Source organism: Chelonoidis abingdonii, chromosome 19, assembly GCF_003597395.2.
Source record: "Chelonoidis abingdonii isolate Lonesome George chromosome 19, CheloAbing_2.0, whole genome shotgun sequence".
NCBI lineage: Eukaryota > Metazoa > Chordata > Testudines > Testudinidae > Chelonoidis > Chelonoidis abingdonii.
The window spans coordinates 15492359-15517071 of record NC_133787.1 but is presented as its reverse complement, the minus strand read 5'-3'; the positions used below and the strand labels follow the sequence as shown (position 1 = coordinate 15517071).

At 40.6% G+C, this 24713-nt stretch overlaps 1 protein-coding gene across 2 annotated transcripts in view; it reads left to right on the top strand.

Annotated features, from left to right (window-relative positions):
• The window catches only part of NKD1 (NKD inhibitor of Wnt signaling pathway 1), a 151289-nt gene that overhangs the window by 79594 nt on the left and 46982 nt on the right, over positions 1–24713 (top strand). For both annotated transcript variants that reach the window (XM_032787841.1, XM_032787840.2), the window contains exon 4: positions 13377–13434. In XM_032787841.1, the coding sequence (XP_032643732.1) occupies positions 13377–13434 (58 nt within the window). The remainder of the gene's footprint in view (positions 1–13376; positions 13435–24713) is intronic.

Genomic DNA, 24713 nt, shown 5'->3' with positions numbered 1-24713 from the left:
TCTGACCCCTCTCCCCTGCTTCCTCACACACTTTGTGGAGAGAGATGACTGGTGATCCCAAGAGATAATACCATTTTTGACTAGGCAGCATTCTGTGCTGTTGAAGGAAAAAGCAGTGGCCAAACCAGAGCCAGGGAGACTGAAGAAAACATTATCATGTGCTATGAGGGTGGACATCCAGTGTGGAGGCACTTTGAGGCCTTGATAAGGATGGCAGACAGACAAAGCTGGTGTTAGCCATGAATGGTGTTGTATTAAATCATTGACTGGACTGTGGAAATGGGAGTTTTATTCCTGTATGTTTTTACAGCATCAAATTCACTCATTTGATTGGCTTCTTACTAGAGCTGGGTTTCATCCTATGGCCCTGCAGGATGTATAACATTCAGCCTCACATTCCTAGCGCTCTTGTACTATATCTGTGAGCATATGTAACCACCACACTCCTTGGTGAGTCATAGGCAGAGGGGATTGAACCCAGGGCCTCTGGAACAGAACTCATGCGCCTGACCTACAAGGCCCATCTCTGTTAAACAAGCTCTGTTCTTCAACCATGCTGATCACTGTGATAGCTAAGGGCTTGTCTCCATTGCAGTCTTAGCTCAGGTTGTCCTCACTAGAGTTAAAGCCTCTTGAATTAGCCCAGTACGGTCACAACTGCACAGAGTGTTTGTACTAGCTGCACAGAGTAACTGAGTCCCCACTGCATCACTAGCTCAAGCGTTAGCAGCAGTCAAGCTTCAGTCCTTTCCTGTTGATGGGCCTGTCAGCTTGAGTTTAAAGAACTGCTTAACTCAAGCTAGTGATTTTTCTGTGTGGGCAGGAGTCGGGTTAAGGAAGCACTTTAGCTGACGATGCAGTGAAGACAAACCCCAAACAAATTGGTGTCTGGGCTGCCCTCGCTCTACCCCATTCACCCAGTGAAACCATACTGGCCCCACTGTGTTCAGAGCTTTCTTTACCCAGAGAATGATAGTTATGCTCCAAATGAGGGTTTCTCAAATGTGTCCCAGCTCATGAAGTTTGCTGTATTTGGAGGAATAGGTTGTCTACCTGTAACACAGCTCCGGTGTGTACAGTAGGAACTTCATGTGCAGTGGGTAGGCATGTTTTGAGAGTGGTTTATGTCTAGTTCTTATGTATTCGCAGCTTATTAAGAAATACCTGGACATTGCAGTATTGCCAACCCCCTGTGTTAAAAAATCATGAAGCTGACTTCCCAGACTCCAAAAAACAATACATGTTGGGTTCTTTTTATTTACCTTCTGGTTTGCAGGCCACATTTGTCAAGCTTTTATCTGCAACCATGAGGGCTTGAAACCTAATTTTTTTAATATAAGATGAGACACTCGGGTATAATCACAGGAATCGAGGAGCTAAGACTTTAAGAAAAACACCAAATTGCAAGAATCACGATAAGTCACAAAAGTTGGTGACACTGAGTAGCTCCAACCTCCAAAACTTGAAGCCTGGAGACGTACAGTTAGAAATGGATTAATTGTTTCTCTGGCAAATAAAACATGGGGAGAAATCTAAGGAATGTTAATTGCTGCTAACATGATAACATGGAAGAGAATTGTGAGCTGCAGAGAGAAGTCCCATAGAGATGAGCATGCACGAAGGAGAAATATCCATGACTGGAAGCTCTTATGCCCTGGATTGTCTCAAGGCTTTTATTATGTAAACTCCAGAAACAGTCACTTACACTCTCAAATTGACCGTAAGCTGTAAAATTATGCGGACAGCTGAGATAGTCCAGCATGTTTAATAAAAACCTGGACATGTCACTTCCCTTTTAATTAATGTTTGGACAGTACTATGAATACGGAAAGCAGTAACATGGGACTTTACAAGTTGGGTGTATTGTTGTCATTGGTCCAAATCCCAAAGTCTTTACTCCGGCACAGTTACTATTGGCTTCAGTGAGTAAGAACTTAAGGATTTTAGACATATTTTTTAATTTGTTTTGAATGTAAAGGTTCTGTTTTGGGTTTTTTACTGTGGAGAAAATTTTAGCTTTTGGTGAAAACACAATTTACTGTTATGTTGGTTAAATGCCACTCACTAATTTTTCACCTTGTGGTGAAAACTATTTCAGTGAGCTATCCCAGCTATTGCAGAACCCAGCTGGAGCCCAGAATCAGCCCATTGAGGTTATTCTTTAAACTGTGTTAAAGGTTCTTTGCCTTTTTTTTCCCCACCTGTGGAGGTTGGAGTCTTTTTTACAGTTAGCTCTGGCTGAAGGATAGCACTATTCAAAAGATAAAAGGAACGTGGGGAAAATACACGATATATTAAGAAAACAGGCCTTTCTCTGATGCCCGTGGGGTTGCCCCACTCGGGTGTTATGGTAGCAATGAATTTGCAGTTTGATGCATGCTGGGGTGTCAAAATGACTCAGCAGTCAGAGCACCTAGTAGATATGGTTATTGTCAGATTTGAAAGACTTCTAATGCACTGACCAACTCCTCTTTGTCTAATGTTTGGAAGTATCTAGTTGTTTTGTGGAGTCCTGTAATGTCAGAAACTGAGACAAAGATGGTCAAACCTAGTGGTCAGTACAGTGGCAGTCAGGCTGGGAGCAGGCTATAGCCTGTAAAGTCTGTCACCACTATCAGACAGGAGAATTGCAACCTATGAAGTGACATCAGGAAGATTGAGCTGCTGTGTCTCATGTGAGGCTTATATACCTGCCCTCAGAGTCACCAGACCAGCTCCTGGCTTGTGGATTGGCTGGAGCCTAACACATCACCGCATGTGGCTTAATCAAGCAAGGATGACTCATCACCTCAACCTGCAGTCCCAGTCTTACAAACCTATGAAGTTTGGGGAGTTCTGTTATACCTCTGAATTTATGGATGCTTAATCATATCTCTGAACCTTCTGATGTTTGTCCATCATTTAGCTGTAAATCCCTAAAATGTGTGTCACTGTCACAGTTTGATGGTATTTTACTTGGCAAGGCTACGCTCATATTTTGAGGACTTGTCCTTCTTTGTTCCATAGGAGAACTGAATAATCCCAAAATGGTGCAGTGGAAGAGATGTGCAAGAAGCAGCACTTTACTAGGCATCAGAAAGAGAAGGAACATATATCTTTCAGTCTGAACAAATCTAATCTAACAGTTGGTGTCTGTGTTTTCTATGCTATTTGTCAATGTATTTTTGGGACCCTTCTTCTGGAAAGATGTGTGAGTGGCAATAGCAACTGAAGTGGGGGAAGATGGTGAAGATTGAGCTGCCATAGGAAGGATTTTCTGCAGTTGGACACAGATGCATTAGCTGGTGTTTGGAAGTGAGTGGGCTGTAAAGAAGCAGTAGTTCTGTACGTTGTGGAATGGAGAGGTGGGTGTATTTGTGCCATTCCAAAAAGTGAACTTCCCTTCTCTGGCTATAAAAGAAGGACTGGCCACCTGACTTCCATTCTTCGCTTCTGTTTTCAGTCCAAGCATGAATACGCTAAAGACCTTACAAACAAAATATTTGTGTTCATCTATAGTCACTTCATTTGAATTATAAGATGAGAGAAGCCTGGAATTTTTTAAAATATTCAGTTGTATCAGTTAGTTGCTCCTAGATGCCAGGTGGGTTGGGAGCTTCAGAATTACCTAGATTAGGTAAAATTAGTGGGTTGTGGGTTGGTGGGGGGGCATGTTAACACTGTAACTGTTTTTTCTTGCACTTGGATTGCACATTCTTCCAAATGTAGGACAGATTCCAAGCCTCAAGAATGGTGCTGGTAGAGGTGGTGTGAGGTGTGGAACCCTACTGTTTCTGGCTCTCTGATCAGAGTGCTTGGTCCTGCAGTCCTCATACAGGCAGGTCACTGCTTTCAATGGGAGGTTTGCCTGTGTTGTAATGCAAGACTGGGCCCTGCGTTGTGCACAGCCACGTAATCCGATCTCCCTGCTGTAGAAACTGATTTAATCTCATTCTCACCCCCTCCTTCCTCCAACACCCCCGCCCCCCAAAACAACCCCTCCTTACTCCCAGGAGGATTCTGACCAAACGGAAAGGAAGATGCAGCTGTGTACTGAAGCAGCTTGTTGGGGGTGGAGATTTGTTAAAGAAATTAAGAGAGGGTTTGCATGCAAAATGGATACAACAATTTACCAGCCCCGGCTCAAAATCAAAGTGCCTGAGTCTCAACACGTAGTTGAAAAAGCAAGTGTTTCCCTCTTCTGTAAAATAATAATAATAATAAATAATAAATTAATTATTAATAAATTAACGACTTGCCCCAGTGAGTATTTTTGAAGGCTGTACTGGAATAGCTCCTTGAACGAAGTGGTTGCGAGAGCTGATGAAGCTGTTCATACTGTTTGGGCTCTTTTAGAAATCTAGGGTATGTCTCTTCATAGTTATTGCTGCCAACCTCTGTTTTCTGGGGCTGGGTTAAAGACCAGTCATAATCAGGCCTGCTTGGAAATAGCCCACCTTTAGATTGTGGTATTTTGCTGATGGGTGAACTGGGCATCTTAACTTCCATCTGCTTCACGATTTATTTGGGGTTATTTTTCTTTCCGCTTGGGAATTCTAGGCTCAGTTGAATTTGTTCTGTGGTTTGCAGAAGAAAGAGCTTGTTAAAGAATTCCCCAGTGACTTTGAAGTGAACTATTTATTTTCTCTCAAGAGTTATTCAGTGTAGACATTTGCCCCTTCTCCTCTGTTTTTTTCACCCCAGTGTTTCCTGAGCTACAAGCATTCTTGGAATATATTAGTTGTAATGAGTTATATGGGCATCAGAAGTTTTCTTTGAAACTTCATGGCATCAACATCTGTTAGCTCTTAGAAACAGAGAAGCAGACAAAAGGGTTGGGGGGGGGAGGGAGGAAAAAGATATTAAATTCTGGAGTATGAAGTCTCAGCCTCAAAGACTGAGAGGGAGGGAAATCTGCTAAACTCGCTAGCTTTGATGTGGTACTATGGCCCTGCGATTCCTTTTAAGGAAATGTGCATGGCAGACTGGTCCCTGTATTGCAATATGGTCTGCCTGCTGAAACACTGAATCAGAACAACACTCAGATTCTTTAGGGTAAAGCCTGCCACAGCTGTTGTTGCTACAGTAACATTACAAGGGAAATTTAGTATCCTCAGTTTTCAGCTATTGAGATGGCAATTGAAATTCCTTATCTCAGAGGTAACTCTCGTATAATTTTTTTAGAAGGCAACTGTATAGGCAATTGTAATCCTGCTGACCCTGCAGGTCACTATGTCGCTGCTCATCTAATTCAGGTTTTTCAAATGCTGTGACAATGTCTTAGCCTGTGTCTGTTTCTGTGTACTTAGTGCTGCTTGGCATTCAGCATGTTTTTGATATTGTGCTGCTTGTAGGATTGAATATAGACAGCTTTTCTCTTTTTCTTCGTCCTTTTTCCCCTTAGCTTTCTCTCCTACTGGCTCATGGTGGCTGCCTTACATATTTTTTAGGGGGAAAGAGGAGGGGTGAAAGCAGCGTGTGCCTTTTGACGTTATTGATGTCTATGCTCTCGCAGGGTGCTCTGTTGACTCAATTTTAGAAGTCATGCTAGTGGCATTGTTGTTCTTTGCTGTGACTTCCTGGCCCAGTAAAATTCTTGCCTGTTGTAGAATGATTAGTTGACATACCTGGGTTTTCTGGGGGGAAGGGGTTGTGGTGAGTGGAAGAATTTGAGCCATCTGTTTTGCCAGCACCTCCTGTTGACAGATTTATGGATTAATGTTAGCATATGTCTCTGGGGTTGCACACCTGTGCTGTTTAGCAGAGTATAATAATAGTGCATTTTCAATTATAGCTCTCAGAGCTCTTCACAAAAGTATGTATCATTAACTCCATTTTACAGATTAGAAATTGAGGACCAAAGTCACCAGAGTAAGTCTATGGCAGAGCAGGAATTGAATTTAGATTTTCTGGCAACCAGAGCTGCCTAAATAATACCTCCTCTACTAACAAGAAGAGATTTGGGGAATCTAAGGGGAGCCTAGTAGAGGAACAGAAGTTATCCATCTAGAGCAGCTTTTAGATCAAGGCCATATGCTGTGGGAGAACCTGTGTTCAAACAGAGACACAATCTGGATGTTCTCAGAAAAAAGTTTGAAAATTACAAACTAAATCTGTAAGGTCCCAATCCAAAGGCCATTGGAGTCAGTGGAAAGTCTCTCATTGACCGCAGGGATCTTTGGATCACATCCTAAATTAATGCTCTACTGCATAATGAGGCACAGTACTCCACATTTATTTTTTGTGCCTTGTTCTCAGTGTAGCATACAATAGGTAATATAGCTTCACCATCCTAAGGCACCTGGAAACCATCGCAAAGAACCATCTTAAAGAAACTATCTGCCTTGCTGTGGAAACCTAAAAAAACCCACTAACACATTTTGGGGATTTGATTGAGCTTCTCCAGCGTGGAAACTGAATGAAGATTCTTTCTCACTCCTACTCCTTTAAATCTGGTCTTCAGGATAGTTTGTGTCATAGGCAGGATACAAGAGGCGGGGGAGAAGGAAAGAAAACTGGTGAACCTGTCATTGGCAAAGAGCTTAGAGGGTAGTTAGAACAAAGTATAGCAAATGTCTAAATCTCAAAACTGAACACATGGACCTCTGAAGAGACTTTAAAATGAATTTAAATATAGCCGCAGGTGAGTTTCTTGTCTTAGTTCCCTTTCATCTTGAAGACTAGATATTTTTCATCTGGAAATAGTTCATTTTCAACTAAAAGTTTTCACATTGTTTCTCTAGAGGTAATATTTGAATCTCTAGAAAAGCTGATCACGTATTAGCTTCAAATTCAGTGTAAGTAGGACAGTATTATCTATCAGAAGTTCTTGGAATAGAGTATCCAAACACATCTCAATGACCCTAGTAAGGCAAAAGCCACACAAATAGTAGTGTGTTAAGTGTTAATGGTGGAGGTGATTTTTAAAGACTTAGGAAGAGCTTCTAAAAACAGAGAAACTCCTGATTTCAACTTTACCCCAAACAAGAGGTGCCAATACCAGTGACATTCAATCTGCAATGAAGATCTAGACTAAGATGTCCCCTAAGAGACAGCATTGGTTGTATACTAATTTTATCTGCTAATACCTGAGTTCTTAGTCCTGGTGTTTTTTGCAAGTTGAAGGCATGCAAAAGAAGGACAAAATTTTAATAATCTCTTGGTTTCTTCTCTCTCCCAGATTAATGCTGTATGTGTTCTGTAGAGTCCTGGCCAAACTCTAGTAGAAACCTCACGTTTCAAATGAACTGAACGAACTTGACCAGGCTGACACTTTTGTGTGCACATTTATGTGAGTGAACATAAAAAAGAAGGTTCTACTAACCACTGAAAACCAAGGTGAAAGGCCTACATTTCAGTATTGAGGCTACCTGCTTTCCAGAGGCTGAGGAATGCATGAGAAATCCCACAGAGAGATGTGAAACATGGTGTCTTTCTATCATTTTGGAAGGTGTGTTGAGGATCTGGGAGTGGGACAAGACAGGTACAGAAAGTGCTTTTAAAGTGCGTGTTGCAAGTTGACCTGCAGTTTAGCCTGGTTATGCAAAGCACCTTTGTTCCTCTGCCACTTCTTTGAGGGTCCTCTATACAGGGTTCATATGACATTCTCCAATGGGACCCTTCAGAGCACATCTGTGTTGCTCCTCAATTAGAGGATGTGCAACAGTGATACAAGATTTCTTTATGATTATTATTATTTTGGTTTTAAAAAAACCTTTCTCTAACTTCACAACATAGTGCCAGCAGGTGGAGTTGCCTCTTGATTCTTCAATTGGAGGCAAGACACTGGGAATTTGCTGAAGCAATCAGTTCTCTGAACAGCTCTATCGTCTGGTAATATATCGTGACTCTCGAGAGATGTTTGGTTTTTTTTAAAGGAGCCTCCATGTTTAGAATATGAAAAGGAACGACCCAGTTGTAATGGATCACAGACTAATAAAATTAGGGGTAAATTAGTCAAATTTATCTTTATACCCAAAAGACTCGAGCTTGCCACTTCTGCTTAATAAACTGAATTACTACAGTTACTATGTATATTTTAATACTGGTCTAGCTGAAGTCACCTTGATTTCTGTCCCAAGTGTGAGCTGCTTTGCATTACAGAAAATAGAATCCCAATGAATTTTTAAATTATTAAGTAGTTTAAAAAAGCAAAATTTAAAAATACACGTAGAGTTTACATAAATAGGGGAGAGAGCAACTCTGCTCTATGGCGAGAAATAATATTAGACTTGTACTAAAGCTTAAGTGTGTGGGTGTTAGCCTTTGTAGTTTTGTCTTTTCCGCTGAGTGGTTTTCTGCATGGTTCATGTATCTGTTGTTAATTTTGTGTTGTTTTTCTGGTGGTGTTTCTGTTTGAGCTTTGTCATTGAGAGGCTGAGGGTATGAATGGATTCACAGAAATTTGAATTTGTATAATGCTGCAGGTATACAAAATGCTTTATAAACATGGAGAGATAAGAAGCCCTTGCCACAAGGGGCTTACAATCCTAATGCAGGCAGATCCAATACAGTCGAAAAGATTCAGAGTAAAAGAGGAGCAGGTAGCGCTGAAGAACAGATTAATATTTGAGGTGTGATTTTCAAATGTGTAAGTGGGCAATGCATCACCAAAATGTGTGCTCAACTTGGGGGTGCAGTTACGATTGCACACCTAATCATGGTAATAGTTTCAACAATTTGGCCATTTATATCTATAACTCGTCATTGGATACTCACAAAATTAACACATTTAATGAGAAACTAGCAAAGAGCCCTCTCCAAGTATATCTGTCTACAGGTTATAATCCGGAAGCTGTCTGGATTTCAGACCAGAATATGGAGCAGATATGATGATGCTTGTGGACAAGACGGTAGTTCTATATTTATATTCTCGGACTTTGTAGCTGCACTCAGCGTGGCTGGAATCAAGAAAGACCCTGAAATAGCTCAAGGCTTTGCTCAGAGGTACCCAAATACTTCTGTGAATCAGCTCTTCTGTCCCCAAGGCGCTCTCGTCTGTGCAGTATCAAAATGTTCAATCCTCTCTTGGCCTATTGATACCTACATGCAGCTATTGGGCGCAAGTGAGAGAATTCTTGGGGTCAATAGGCAGTACGTGGAACCATGGAAGGGGATGAGAGCTCAAATATAGACAGGAGTAACACCATGCAGAGCCTGGGATGCAAAGACAAGGAACTTAGCAGATGGAGAGTTAGCAAGGGGATTGAAGGACAAGAGTGACATGGACAGAGGAATGGGAAAAGAAGAATATTCTGATTGCAGCATTTTAGATAGCTGAGAATACAACTCCAATAGCCTGGAGATGCCCAGAATGAGTGTCTTGACTTCAGCAATTCAGAAGATCGTGTCTGTATTAAAATTAAACAGGGTGGTTAGGGCTCAGATTGGAGTTAAAAAAAATAGAATTCAGTGTAGAGTTCGAGCCTACTGCAAAGGGTAGCAGAAGGTGTGATTGCCTGACTATAACCAGCTCCGTAGAACTCTGGAATAGGAAGCTTTTAAAAATTCCTTTTCTTTCTTATGTATGTATATACTGAGCTGCATTTCTGAGAGAGTTGCACTAATTAACTCTTCTCTCTATCCCTACCCCCTTAAATCTCAGTTGACTACAGTGGCATCTCTCAGAAAAGAATATGTGGGACGCAAGGTCTTTACTGCTGAAGTCAGCCAGGCAGCTGTTAACAGCTTTGAAGCAGATGTCTGAGCTTGAGTTTTTAGTCATTTTGTATGATTTGTGTTGATAGCTAACAGGGGCTAACTTATTTATCCGGGAAACTCCCACTGAGGTGCAAACACTTGCTGTAGGTGGGATCCTGTTTGGCAACCTATAGAAATGGCACACTGGAATACTCCTTCTACATAAACTTTTCTTTTCTTTACTCTTTCAAACATTCGCTGACCTCATTTATATAGTATGTCACAGGGTACATCTGTTTTTGGTTGTTTCGTGAGTTGGTGTTCCAGTTGGAAAACGCAGTGTTGTGATTTAAAACACGGTGTCAAGACTGTTATATATCTCAGCTATCGAAGACTTACACATGGTTGCTTTTGCTCTGTTAGGCACCAGTCCTCTAGTACAATCTGCTAACATGGACCCTTGCATCCATGCAGAGCAGAAGGGTCTATGCTAGCAGAATGAGATGCAAGATCAGAATCTTAATTTGGTCTTTCATCACATGTACTATTTCATCAAGCAAATATTTCCTTTGGTTTTTTTAAAGTTGTTTCTTCATGTTCTTCTTTGGGTATCCTCATCTGATTAGTGTCCTACCTCTTCCCATTAAAATCATTTATTTTTCCATTGCCAACATGTATGCTACACCATTGCCTGGCTCTGTTGTCATATTAAACTTTCAGAATTGGTGTAGCCAATGCATTTCCCCCATCTCAGCCTCAGGAAAGAGATTGTATAATTAATCTTTTTAGAACAATACTTGTGCATAACTGAAAGAACTCTGCATTTTTTACAATAGAGAAGAAATCAGCAATGTTGTGTATAACTTTTTCCAGCCATTATCTTTTTTTTCATTTCTGAGAATTATTATATATGAAATGTCCAGTGCACTTTTCACAAGCAGGGAGCATTATGACACTTATATAGGTTGTGACATCTGTCTTTGGGGTGTTAAAAGATACTGTGATACTTGCTTTCAGTGCAATTTGTTTACCAAAACAATAGTGATATTTGGATCAATGCAACTTTTTGTGGCTTAGTTTTTCAGCTTCTCCCATAAGATGTTAGTATAACAGTAGATATTTTTAGGTCCAGTTTCCAACACCTCTATTGTGTAAATGTCTGTCCATCAGAAATAATGCATGTCATAATCTTACTGGCACAAAAGAGCAAATTTAATTGGCAGCTGATGAGTTCTAGCTGTCTAGATATGTCAGTAAATTGTGCAAGTGTTGCTGTCGTCAGCTTCAGGACTGGGTTGTCAATTCATATGCCATTTAACATGTGTATTACTGCTCTACACCATCAACAAAAACATTCCCAGAAGTTGGTGAGTCATAATAATTTGGCTTAAGGGGGGAAATAATTATTGAAAATTTAGTTTGTATGAACTCGCTGCTGTAACTTAAATGAATAACTAGGAGCTACAGAGGGAGTGAAGCTAAAACTAACATAAAAATATTTGCGTAAGACCCATTTAATGATTCAAATGAGAAAATAGGGAGTCCAACTCATAGAATATTAACTATTTGCTTTCCCCTTTGTGCATTCTTTTTCTCAGTTCCTGGTTGTTGAGGTATCAGTTGCTAAAGATTAATTTTATTAGCTTATTTATTGGGCGTGTTTGGTTTTTTTACAGTGAAATATCTTTTGCTTTTAAAAGAAAAGGTTTTGTTTGTTTGTAATTAAGCTGTGACCAACAAAATTTGATTTAAATAAATAAATAACAAGACTCTGAGGTTTGTCAGTATGGCTCAATGGATTTCATAATTTCCTCTGGCCCAGAAGATAACAAGATTAGGCATCAGCACTTGGGAGTCCTATCCAATGCTTATACTGCTAACGCTGGAGTTCTAGAGGTGGGGGCTACAGAGTGGAAGTTATTCTCCTGTGGGTGCCATGTTAAAAGCAAGGTGATTTCAGCTTATAACTAGCAGCTGTCCAGCTGTCCCGTGGCTCTTTTCTAAGAAAATAGTTGATGAATCAACATTGCTGCTCAGTTAAAAATCAGCTGCTAAATATCTAGGGATGTGTGAACGAATTATGGTTTGTCTGCATAGTCACTACACTACCTAGCTCATGACTGTGAAATTATTGGAGGTGCTCTTGAGTATGGAAGGCACTGTTTCAGGGACCCAAAGAAAATGATGACGTACCTCTTCAAAGGGGCATTTGAAAATGCGAGAAGAAACTAAATGCTGTAGTATATTTATAACTGAATTTATCCTAGTGTTCTTAGGGCTTAGACTCATGAGCTCTGTTTTAATAGTCAAAAGTTCTTGTTAGTATGACTCTCCTCACCTTTTTTGTTTTTTACACAGTAATAAAGGTAAACACTGATTTTCACAAATGCATTTGTGTCCCTTAATTTTAAAAAGTCCTAACTTTACAAATCTTTTGTGTAACCTTCAAAAAACCAGGGTCTGTTATTTCCTACGTTTTTTCCCTTTTCATGTCTCCCAAACAGTCCTATGTGTACAGTTTAAATGAGAAATATAGATATGTTAATGGTGTGATTTCATACAGTATGAGGACTTCACACAGAATCTACTCTTGAGTGCCACGCAAAGGCAGCTAAATCTACTTCTTCAAGTTAATTCTTTTATGATGCTTGTCTCTCCACCTTATGCCAATGTCTGTGCCTACACATGAAGATGTTATTGTCAGGCCCCTAGTTCATGAATTTTGGAGATTTTATCCTCTTGCAGAAATGTGGTAATGCCCAACCGCAGCATTTAATAACATTTCCCTTCCTTCCATGCCCATTCCTTCCTTTGTTTATTTTGGAGATAAGAGCTGGTGCGTATCAACACTTATTAAGGAAGAAGGGGCTCTAATAGATGTTTTAAATTAAAAACAAAGCTTCAGAAAGAGGTTGTTGGGATTTGCTACTTAGAAGAACAAATCCAAAATGGCTGCTCTGATGGCTCTGCAAAAACCTATAGTTTTATCCAGGGCAATCATGCCTTTCAGTGAGATTCAGTCTCATGCAGTGGCTGCAGATTTGGGCCACCAGTTCATAACTTTATTTAAAATGTACATGCACAAGGAGAAAGGTAAGTTTTCAGGTTCTTCAGGGTTGTTCAGACAACAATGCATTCTGTAGAATCTAATTAAAAAACACGGGTACAGAAATTGGTTTCAAAGTTCCTTGCGTCTTATTTCTTGCTTTAGTTACCTCCTGATCTGCAGAAAGGAGACAGCTGGTAACTGCTAACAAGTCGCTTAGAAAGGTAGGGCAGTGTACAATCTCTGAAGGTTAAAAAGTTGCTGACCCTCTGTCAGTCTCTTTAAGACTCATCTTGATTAGATGACCTCATTAAATAAGCTAATGAATACAACTAGTTCTCCTTTTGGAGAGATACTGACTTATCCTTGTCTTCCTGCAGAAGGCTCCCTAACTGCTGCCCCTAATTCCCAGGTGAATGCCAACTTTATAGGCTTTGTGTTTCTTAAGGGTCTCTGCAGTAAAGATATAGTGGCCATGAATGGGATACTTCAAACTTATAGAACTGTACCTTTTCCTTCCTCCTTGATATCATAAGCACTCATGAAATGGTGCCTATGTGCACGGGGAAGATGACTACATTGCGAGGGCTAGTTGTGTTATAACTTACAACATTTGTCATTAACTTTGGAACCAAATTAGGCCTTTGATTAATGTTTCAATGTTTTGTGAAGCCATTAAATCTTTTTTTCTTTGTACCTCTTATTTCTACAGGATCCGTCTGGTGAAGGTTACAGAGAGGCAATTGGTGATGAACACTTTCGTCTAGAAGGTACATAAAGAACATTTCTCCTTAGTTAATACTAAGGCATATTTGGAAAATTCAGACCAGGTCATAAAGTGTGAACTCCGTGAATAATAGTGTGTCATCTGTATGGGGAATGTAATTATCTTTGGTGGCTAATAAGACAGGGATACGCCATATTTCTGTAACCCTCCTAAATCCACAAATCTAGACGACGTCTAGACTTTGAGCTAGGAGTGTGATTCCTATCTCACATTAGCGCTCATCAAGCTAGCGCACTGAAAATAGCAGCGTTGCCATTGCTGCACAGGCAGCAGTGAGCAGTGGCATGGGCTAGCTGCCCCAGGTGCAAATCCTCCTGGACCCAGTGGGAAAGTATTTGGGGGAGCTAGCCCACACCATCACTCACCGCTGCCCATACTGCCGTGGCTTCTTTTTGCAAGATAGCTCAATGAAAGCTAGTGCGAGTATGTCCACTTGCACTGGGAATCACCCCTCCCCCCTGCTCCAAGTGCAGATGTGTAGCCACAGTCCGATTGTGGCATAGAGACCAAATCTGTTAATCTCCAATAAAAATTAGAGATTCTTGCTCAGCACAAAAGAGCAGATGTCATTATTTGTGCAGATCTCCTATCTATGAGGCTAAACTTGCCTCTTCTGTGATTGTGGCCCTAGAAATAGTGGAAAATGGTGTAGCTCTGCTATGAAGGGAACAGCAGGACCGTAGCCATCCTGTGTGCCAAAGAACACAGCTTAATGGGGCTTCTTGCATCCTAATGGGTTGGGTATGGGGATGAGGAACACAGAGTTGAGGACATTGGATCTTCACCTGTGTAGATCCACCAGCTATCCTGCCCTGTGTAGCAAAGAGACAACAGCCATGGGGCTGTTGATGTGCTTATGAGATTGTCCCTTACACAGTGGCTAGTTACTTTGGCTGTGCTATACTTAGGATCTGGGCTAATAGAAGCAACGTCCCCAATTAGTTCAGTGTAAGGAACCATACCAAGTTTTATTTAGACAATACCATCGTTCTATATAATGGCTACTTATGCACGGGTGTGGTTAGAAGACTCTGCATAAAAATGTCCTTGGTTTTAAGGTTTAAGGTCATTGAGACTGGAGATAAATCTCCTGTTTTGAAAAGGATAAAGATGGATACTGCATGAGGTTTCTTAGAGGAAGCTCCAGTGGAAGAATTCATTAAGACCACTATCTAGAATAATGAGTTCATACTTTTGCAGTTAGAAGCTAGATGTCTTCTGACAGCAGATTTGAACATTGTTTAGTAACTACACAGTGGAAGAGTTCATTTTACAGAACGCAAGTCCTTCAATATGTTTGTATTCTTTTAGGGTTCTCCCTTGTAAGTTCTACCCAGATCCGACTCAGCATAATTTGTGAGTTCTGCTGGGGTCACAGCAAAAGATGGCACTTATGCAGTTTTTCACATCAATAACCCAGTACCCTTTCACTGTTTGTCAAGAAGATTGCCATCCAGAGCTCATCTTTGTGTTGGTGGAACTGAAGGTGCCAAAAATAGCTTTTCCCATATCTGTTAATATGGCTTCTGCAGTTCTGCTCTGCTAGTCCAGTAGAACTTTCTCTAAGCTTGTTTCTTCCTGAGTGGTGAGCCTAGGTTCTTAGCCTCCTTTTGCTTTTCTCTAGCAAATGCTTTTTGGAGCATCTTTATTTCTTTAAGGATGGAAACACAAAGTTTTAAATTTCATTTAGAGACTCCTGCCTAATTTATATCAGAAGGTGCATGTAAACTATTGGTCTGCATTAGAACATAAGAATGGCCATACTGAGTCAGACTAAAGGTCCATCTAGCTTAGTATCCTGTCTTTCGACAGTGGCCAATGCCAAGTGACCCAGAGGGAATTGTTACCTACAAAAAATTCTCTGTCACTCACACACTCTAGAGGCACCCACCCTTACCCTGTTCCTAGGGCTCAGGCATAACTCTGTCAATTTAGGCACCCATCCTCACCCTTCTGTGGGCTTAGGTGTAACCTTACACTCTGTGGGTTTGTGGGGTATTTTATCAGTGAAAGAGCCTCACACAGTAATATCCTGCTTAGCCTCTATTTATTAACAATCACCAAAACCAGAATTCACATGCTACACATATAGTGCTCACCACTCCCAATAAGGCAGATGAACTTTTCTTGATGGCCGTCATGACCAGGTCCCTCTGGGGGACTGCACGGTGTCATTGCCAGAGTGTTGAGGTCTGGCAGCTTTGTTCTTGGGGCTGTGTCCTGGAACTGGTTCCCAAATAACTTCCTTTTGGACCCCAGTTTATATTGTGAAACTTGAGTCCTGGGGTGAACTTGTACCTTAACCAATCATTATACTAAAATTTTACTAACTAACCCTAACACAATTCTCTAACCAATCCTACTCCACTACCTTAATTAATTTACAACTAGCAAAATTAATTATGTAACAGACAGAAACAATCAAAGAAGCAGACAGAGATTGTACAGACAAACAATAGGGAAGTGGGGACCATAATGACAAAACAATAAAGAGGTATAGATTTTACACTCACAACTATTGATAAGTGATTGCTTGCCAGGCAGGATGCCATCAAACTAAGTTTTCTTTAACCATCTTAAGATCTGTTTCTTTATCTAGTGATAGTTGATGCTATTAGGACGGGGTTGCCTTCTTAACAACCTGGTATTACATTTAATGTAATTTAGATGGAATGTGAGGATGTGACTTACTGCTTCTCAGCTAATGGCTGCTGCTCTTTTAACCTGACTGCAGACGAAGGCCTTATTCTTACAGTGTGACCGGTAGATATGATGTGCTGAAATCAAACAGAGAGTTTGTAAAATGACCATTAGCAGAGTAATGCCTGTCCACTTCTTTGAGTTGGAGTTGGCAAGACCCTGCTCTCAGGAAGCGTTGTGGAATTGTTGAAAGAAAGTAGTTTAATACCATCAGCTGATTTAAAAGCTACTTTTTCACATAGAATTTTAGTTTCTCTCTTTTTACATAGAATTAAAAACTGAGCGTCAGTGAGTGGTGATAACATTATCTATATTAGCATGGTCAACTACTGGTTTTATTTTAAAAAATACATAGTTCATGCCAGAGGAACAAACTCACTCTGTGGTAAAAGTATATCTGAGAGCTGTTGAATGGATCATCTTACAGTTAGGATACTGAACTGGGACTCAAAAGATCATCCACTCTAACAGTGTCTGCATCTTAGCCCTGATCTACACTGGGGTGGGGGAGGGAGTGTCGACCTAAGATACGCAACTTCAGCTATGCAAATAGCGTAGCTGAAGTTGGTGTATCTTAGGTCAACTTACCTGGCTGTGAGGATGGCGGTGAGTTGACTGCTGCCGCTCCCCTGTCGACTCCGCTTCTGCCTCTTGCGAGCTGGAGTTCTGGAGTCGATGGGGAGCGTGTTCGGGGGTCGATTTATCCGCGTCTAGATGAGACACGATAAATTGATCCCCAATAAATAGATCTCTACCCGCTGATATAGTGGGTAGTGAAGACCTGCCCTTAGTTCCCCATCTCTAAAATGGGTTAAATAAGACTTCATCCTTTTGTCTCTATCATCTGTTTAGCTTGTAAGTCCTTTGGGGAAGAGATTATTTCTTACTATGTGTTTGTTCAATATGACCCCAATCTCAGCAGGGACTCTGAGTGCTGCAGTAATATAAATAATAATTAACATTTGTCATTATTAAACCAAGATTTGGGAACAGTTATCACATCTGAGATTACTACAATTTTTACCTCCATTTAGAATAGGTGATGTCTGTGCTAATAGTTGGCAAATGTTGTTGAATTTTTAATAGACAGAATTATAGTAAAAGCCAACTTTATGCTGGATATGGAAAGCCAGTAAAGTGAACAATTCTGTTCACAATTTGTCTCATTTTGTCTCTTTCATCTAATTATATTGTGGTGTATAATACACAACTCTGCGTCTAAATCATGGTTTACTTTTGGTTGTGGCATTGCACTATACAGCAAACATAACACCCAGCATGTACCATTTTCAAACTAGCCAGCAACAGGATTCTTTACTAGAGAGTAAAACTTCTCTTGGCACTTCTAGGCTATTATATTTTGTCATTGCTGCTCAGTGCCAAGAAGTGCAGTTTACATTATTACTACCAGTCTGTCTCATTTGTATGAAGAAGCTGAGTAGTGAGGGCAGGAGTTAGATGAGTGTAGGTGGTCCTTTCTCACTCCCTGGAGCCAGGGAAGAATTTTGCCTTGGCACTCCTGCAGCTGGAAGGAAGGTAACTGTTTTCTCTCAGGATTTTCTTGCTTAAATGCACACTGAGAAGGCGTTGTCTTGTTCTAAAAAGACAGCAAATTTCCCCGACCCTTTCTGTACGTACCTGCCCTGCTTTCCCCATTAGTAACATTTCTATCCACTTTTCCAGAACAGTTTCATTAATGTGGCTTAAATGTGTCAAATCAAAATGCTTTCAGACTTTTTAGTGCATCCACACTACCCTTCTTGGAGTCCTGTTGGATACTTCCTCTTGCAGGAGTCATGGACTATTACAACGGCAGTGAAGCTACACCTTTCTAGTGACGTTCAAACGTGGCTCTTTAACATGGTTATGGATGGAAACAACAACTAGATCTAACAATTTTCTACACAAAAACCGCTTGTGTAAAGTAGAAGTGGGTATTTTAGATAAATAGATCTAACTATATAAGACAAATTTATGGCCCCCTCGTTAGTGTACTATAAGCACCTCACCATCTTCAGCATATCCCCATGAGGTAGAAAAGTACTACTGTACAGATGGGGAACTGAGGCATGAAGAGACTAAGGTCAAATAGGAAGTCTGTGGTAGGGCAGGGATTTGAACACCCAAATATCAGACAACCAGCTTAACCCCTGGACTGTATTTCCTCTCTGGATTTGTAGAGGTTGAGAAGAAATGAGTAAATCAATGGTTTATTCTGGCGGGGCCAGAACCTTGGGAATTTAAGCACTTTGGGACAGGTGAAGATGTTCTGTACTTGATTCTGGTGCTTTATAGTGTTAGGGTTTGTCTGCAAAGAGCAGCAGTGCGCACTATGGGGGTGTGATTTAGAAAGTGCTAATGCATTATGAGTTAATTGTCTGTGTAAGACCCTGCTGGTGTGCACTAAAAGTTCTATTTTGAGTAGCACTACGTTAAAGCACACAAAGGATCTTTTAGTGCACACCAGCAGGGTCTACATGAACCACTTAGTGTGTGGCACATTAGTTCACTTTAGAAATCGCTACCCCTTTTGTGCACATTGCTGCTCTATGTAGACACGCCCTTATCTACCTGGAGCTGTTTCTCTTTCAGCTGGTCTTCCTTAACTGGCCCAATATTTCTGGACTGCCAAACTCCCTTGATGGTACTTTGACATACAATTCATATGTTATCTAGCTTTTATTTAATCAAGAAAACTGAGAAAGAAAACAGCATTTCATGGATTTGCAGAAAAGCACAGCAGGTCACAACAGTCTATTGGGGGAGATTTGCAGCATTCACACACAGAGACTTGATTAGAGAATAAGTCAGAGTTCTTTAGAAGAGTCACACTAAAAAGACAATGCGGTAATAGGAGAAATAATTGAATTCCTTCATTTGTTTTACAAAGCCAAGTTCATTACCTTTTTTTTTTTTTAAAGCCATCTGAGCAGCGAAGATAAAAAGAACTGTCTTAGCAGTCCAAAAAGAAGCTGGATTTAACTTCTGTGTTGTTATGTAAAGCTTGATCAAATCCTTTCGTTTTAACAGACTTAACTGGCCAACAGCAAAAGGCTCGAGATTCTGGGATTAAAACTGGTAAAAGGACTGGTGCATTAGTGCTTTCTTTTGAACTATAGAAAGAACAAAGTAAACATCAAAAGCATTAAGCCACGAGTGCGGCTTGTTGACTCAATGTTGCTGCGTGACAAGAGGTTAGAACTCAATATGGCTACTCTGTTTACTGAGTGCCATGCAGAAAGAAACAGTTTGGCCAGTATTGTCTATTATATTCAGCACCTGCGTTTGATTTCACCGCTCTGTACATTGCAAATTTTGGAATTTCTCTTATATGGTCAATGGGCACCTTAAATGAATTCAAGGTCAGTGGAAATGACCTGAGCTGCTTATGTAACCTACATTTTGTGATTCTTTTTCCTTTTTCTCCCTCTGTCCCTGATAATTCAGAAGTTAGGAATACAGAATATGCACTATACAGTGGACACACTTTTATAACACTCAGTCTGTTTTTAGCAGTCATTCCCTATTTTACGTATAGAGAATTTCACTGGAATGGATATTATCTCTGAACCTTGAACAAACTTTTAGAGTGCACTCACAGTACATCGTAGTCTTGGGAAGTTTTTTGAAATGTCTGGTATGGATACAAGCAATATTCTCTGTAGGTAAAATATTTTTGAGCATACGTTGGTTACTTAATCAGTTATTATTTATAGTGCCTAGAAGCTTTGTGCTAGACAATGGACACATACAAAAGCACAGTCCCTGCCCTGGCGATTTTAAAACCTAAGTAACTCTACATAATTTAGTGTCTTCATTTTATGAATGTTATAATTTTTCATATTGCAAATGTAAAGAATTTTCTAGGCATTGTTTACATGCAGTATAGAAACCATTTTAGCATATATGGAAAAGACATAGGTTGCACCTTGCTATGGAAAGGATCACTTGACAAAAGACAAGTTATGCAGTCAGGCACAGTTGCCTAATAGTCTTCGAGCTATTATTATCTACTTAGTGCCATTAGTGCACATGGTGCTTTATGGACAGGAAAGGAAAGGCTCCCTTTCCCCAGGAGTTTACAACTGAATAACTATTCATCACTAATATCACAACCACACCCCTTTAATTGTACATTAAAGTGGCTGCCCTATCGTTGTCAGCACTCTAGTGTGTAGTGAGTGAACGCTGCATTTTCATGGTTTATTAAGAATCCTCTGCACTTAGTGTGTTGCTCACATACAGCAAAACCTGTGTTTATGGTCCCCTCTGGTTATCATCTGTTTAGTGGCTGCAAAATTTTGAGAAATCATAAGATTGCCTAACGTTCCTTGATTAACTCCCCCTATTAAAGCTGCCACCTGTGAACTGCATCTTCAGCTGCATGCTGACCCATTCGCAGTAGCTAGGTTTGTCTGCCAAAAGAGCTGGTCTCCACCCAGAGTGGAAGCTGATAAGCTGGTTACTGTGAATTGGAAAGGGCACCAATGAACCTAGAAAAAAAGAGCAGAGGAAGGTGCCAAGCAAAAACTGCTTAGTTTGGCAGATAGAAGAAAAGTTGCCAAAGATCATGAGCCTGGTAGGATTAGCCAAAGTTTTCCTGTGGTCAGACAAAGATCCAGGAAATTATAAGAAACAGGTAAGCTGTTTGCCATGATTTGGAGGAAAATCTTATGGTATAAGGCACTTAAAAAAAGTAGAAGTGTTCCTTAACATTAACCGTTCCTTCTAAGGAGTTTGGTATTTGGATCACAAGCCTTTTACTTCTCGGACTGTGGTTTTCAAACTGGTGTACATGAGCTCTCATCAGGGAGTATGCAAGAAAAATCCCATAATGGTGGACAAACATACTTTATTTAGTGAGATTTGGTAATCTAATCATGGGAATATTATCATACCCATCTTGAATAAGGTATGCGGTAGACTGCATTATTTAGAAGGGGGTTCACAGCCTAGAAAGTTTGAAAACCACTGTATGAGGGTCACAGTTTCAACTGCAGTGATGTAAAAAAGTAGTGATAAAAAGCTGTTGCCTTCCAATTGCTGTCCATAGCCTTTGTGAAATCAGTCAGTGGGCTCCATCCATTTCCAAGAGGGTCATGACCGTTGGTACCAACTGCCACTTTGCTGACAATTGCAGCAGAGAACCCACTGATAGAATGGGCATGAAAAATGAGCTACTCTGTCACCTCCAAAAGTGATTGGTCCTTCCTGTCAACATTGAGATACATACCTCAGCAGGGAGGATAGCATGCCATAAGTCTGACTGTGCTATACCTGCTCTGTGTTTGTAGGATTTCAGTCTCCAGAGCTGACAATCCAGCACCACCTATAAGCACCAGCATTCACTAAAATTCTTTTGAGTTGCACTTTTCCCCCATAGTGTGAGTGTCAGAATGTTTTTCTCTTAGATTATTAACCTGTTATATTGGTCTGGAGAGATTATACAGGCGAGAGATTATTTAGTGTTTTTCATCTCTGGGTCTGAAGTCATTTTACAAAACGTTATCGCCATTTTAGAGACTGAGAAACACAGACCAAAGACACTAAGTAACTTGCCCAAGGGCACAGTAGCAGATCTGGGACTAAAAACCTGGCTTGCTGGTTCCCAGTCCCATTCTCTATCCACCAGAGTATACTGGTGAGATGCTTTAAAGGTGTAATACAAAACTTTTTCCAAAACCAGTAAAAGCTCATATTTTCTTGCTGGTGACTTTTACATAAAGGAAATAGTTACACAAAATTAAAAACATATTAGTAACTTAACTCTTTGTTAATTTCACGATGAAGCTGAGGAAGTGAAAAAATGAGGCTACGTCTTCACTTCCCGCCGTATCGGCGGGTAGCAATCGATTTCTCAGAGATCGATATATCGCGTCTCATCTAGATGACGATATATATCGATCCCCAAACGCGCTCCTCTCGACTCCGGAACTCCACCGGAGTGAGCAGCGGTAGCGGAGTCGACAGGGGGAGCCGCGGACATTGATCCCATGCCGTGAGGATGGTAGGTAATTCGATCTAAGATACTTCGACTTCAGTTATTCACGTAGCTGAAGTTGCGTATCTTAGATTGATCCCCTCCCCTAGTGTAGACCAGCTCTGAGTGAGGGACTTGCAGAGTACAGGTCAAATTCCTTGAATATGCTTCAAAAATGTGGAAATTTTAAAATATTTTAAATGTTATTCCCACCTTTCTTCCTTTCACGTAATGTTGGCAATGTTTCAAGCTACATACTAAGATGCCATAAAAAGGATCAAGTAACATCAGGAATATTAAACTATCTGACCCCTTAGCCCTTGTTAAATAATGAGCAAGATCTCAGCTGGCAACATATCTTCTCTAGCTACAACTTTTGAACATCCCTGGTTCTGAGTTACCAAATGGTTATAAAATCAGTTCAGCCCATTAGTAGACTGAAACGGATTCTATCATCTTTTGCACCTGTACAACCTCATGGAGTCAATGAGGTTGCAGCTGGGAGAAGCAGTTGATCCAATGTGTACAGTACCAAGATAGCTATTACTGTATGTGCGCAGCAGGATAAAAATGCTGTCAGCTTTTCCCCAGGATTATGACCAAAGAATAAAATTAAGGGAACACATCAGTTGAGAGTTTGAAACCAATCTTTTTGGAAACATGATGAATATCAGTGACTTCACTTAGTCTGCTTGAAGAACAAAGATCCTTTTCTACTTTTAATTTCTCAGCAACAATTATTGCCAGTGATTTTTCTCGTCTCCTTGACCACGGTTTCTAGAGCTTTTTATTGAACATATTTCTGAAAATTGAGTCAAAATGCCACTCTCCACTGCCCTCCTTAGTGACACCAGATTTATGCCACCGTAACTGCAAAGATGCTCTGACCCTTGATTTTTCAGAAGAGAGATGTTAGTTCCAAAATTCCCACCTTCAGAGCGGTTGTCAGGTTTCATTTAGAAACCTGCAGTTGGGATCACTTCCAATAGGCCTCACACTCTGTTTCTAGCAATAACTTCAAAATCAATTCAGTTGTGTTTGACATTCACAAAAATATCTGCTTTGCCAAGGCAACACATTTTTGCTGATCTTTTGAGATGTGGCCGGTTCAGCCAAGATTTAGAGTGCTGGGTGCTCCTCCATTGGGCTTTTGTTTCGCCCCCCATATGCGTGCTGCTGGAAGCCCCTCGTGTCACTGCCAGGGATTTCATATGATCACATCTTTCATGACTGCCTCTATGGCATGCAAGGACATGGTTTGCAGCAAGATTAAACGTCGCTGCTTTTCCATCAGGGGTTCAAAAGTAGAAACCCATCTAGCTGGTGTCAGATTTCGAAACCTTCTCTCCTTAAAGTTTGTAAAGGGAGTCACATTCCAGGAGACCTTGGGCTTGCTGAACCTAACAAATACACTAGGCATGTACATGCAGACACAGATGCAATTGCAGTAAAAATCATATTGCTTTTGCAAGCTTGCTGTCCCAAATTCAAAGTGTACATCAGTCAGGGTGCTTTTGTGTGCTTCAACTCCACTTCTGCTGCACAAGCTACAGAAACCCAAAGTTTTACCTCAACAGGCAGAACAAGTGCCCTTTGTTACCTAGACAGATTACAGCTTTTTCTAAAGTCTGCTCTTCATAAAAGCCCAGCTTGAACAGTGGAAATTCTGACTTGCCTCAGATACTGAGGAGACTTTTATAGTTTCAAGTAGCTGCAGGGTTATATTTTAAAATTTGAATTTCCTCACATGATTTAAGTTTTATCGGGGGGAGAAAAAAGATGTGATATTTTTAGAGGGAAAAAAGTTTTTTTTTTCTCTCCCTCTCCACCTTTTTTCTTAACAAATGTTTCATCTCAATCATATCCAAACCTCAAAGCACGAGTAGCAGTCAACCTTAGTCTCCTGTGGAGAAAAAGATAAAATGTCATTTATTTGGAGGAGGAGTGTGTGTGTGTGTGTGTGTGTGTATGTAACCACAACTAGTCTGTGAGTAAAACCAAATAATAAATGCAGAACGATGGGGTTGTGGAAATGAACCTGAAGCAATATTTCTGCTCTCAAAAAAGCGTGGAGTCCAGCTGCTTTGGTTAGATGGAAATTCCCAACATGAGGGGATAAAAGAGGGAGAGGAGGAAGGAAAAGAAAAACTTCCAGGAATCAGATTTTTCTTGCTCTGTAAATCAGAATCCAGCAATCCAAGTCCTCTAACCAATGAAGGATATAAAACAAAGTGCCCAACATTGTACTGTGAAGGATTTAAAATTTCTTTTTTGGGGGAACAGTTCTTGTAAACCAAAATATCCAGAAGGAATTTTCACAGGGCTCTGGAGAAACCTCAGAGTTTTGCTGTGGACTGCATTGTGTGTTGCCATCAGCACTACAGCCTGTTGTGGGAACGGCCAAGGTGATTCAGTGCCACCAGGATCTACTTGTATAGAAGATTTATAGGGGAGGAAAGTCATATTCTTTCATAAGGATCTGTGTGCCTGAAGCTAAAATCAGGTGGTTTGGGTTCCCCCTCCCCTCTTGCTCTTAAAGGAGTCTTTCTAGAGAGTGCAAGCGTGGGGGAGAAAAAAGGACA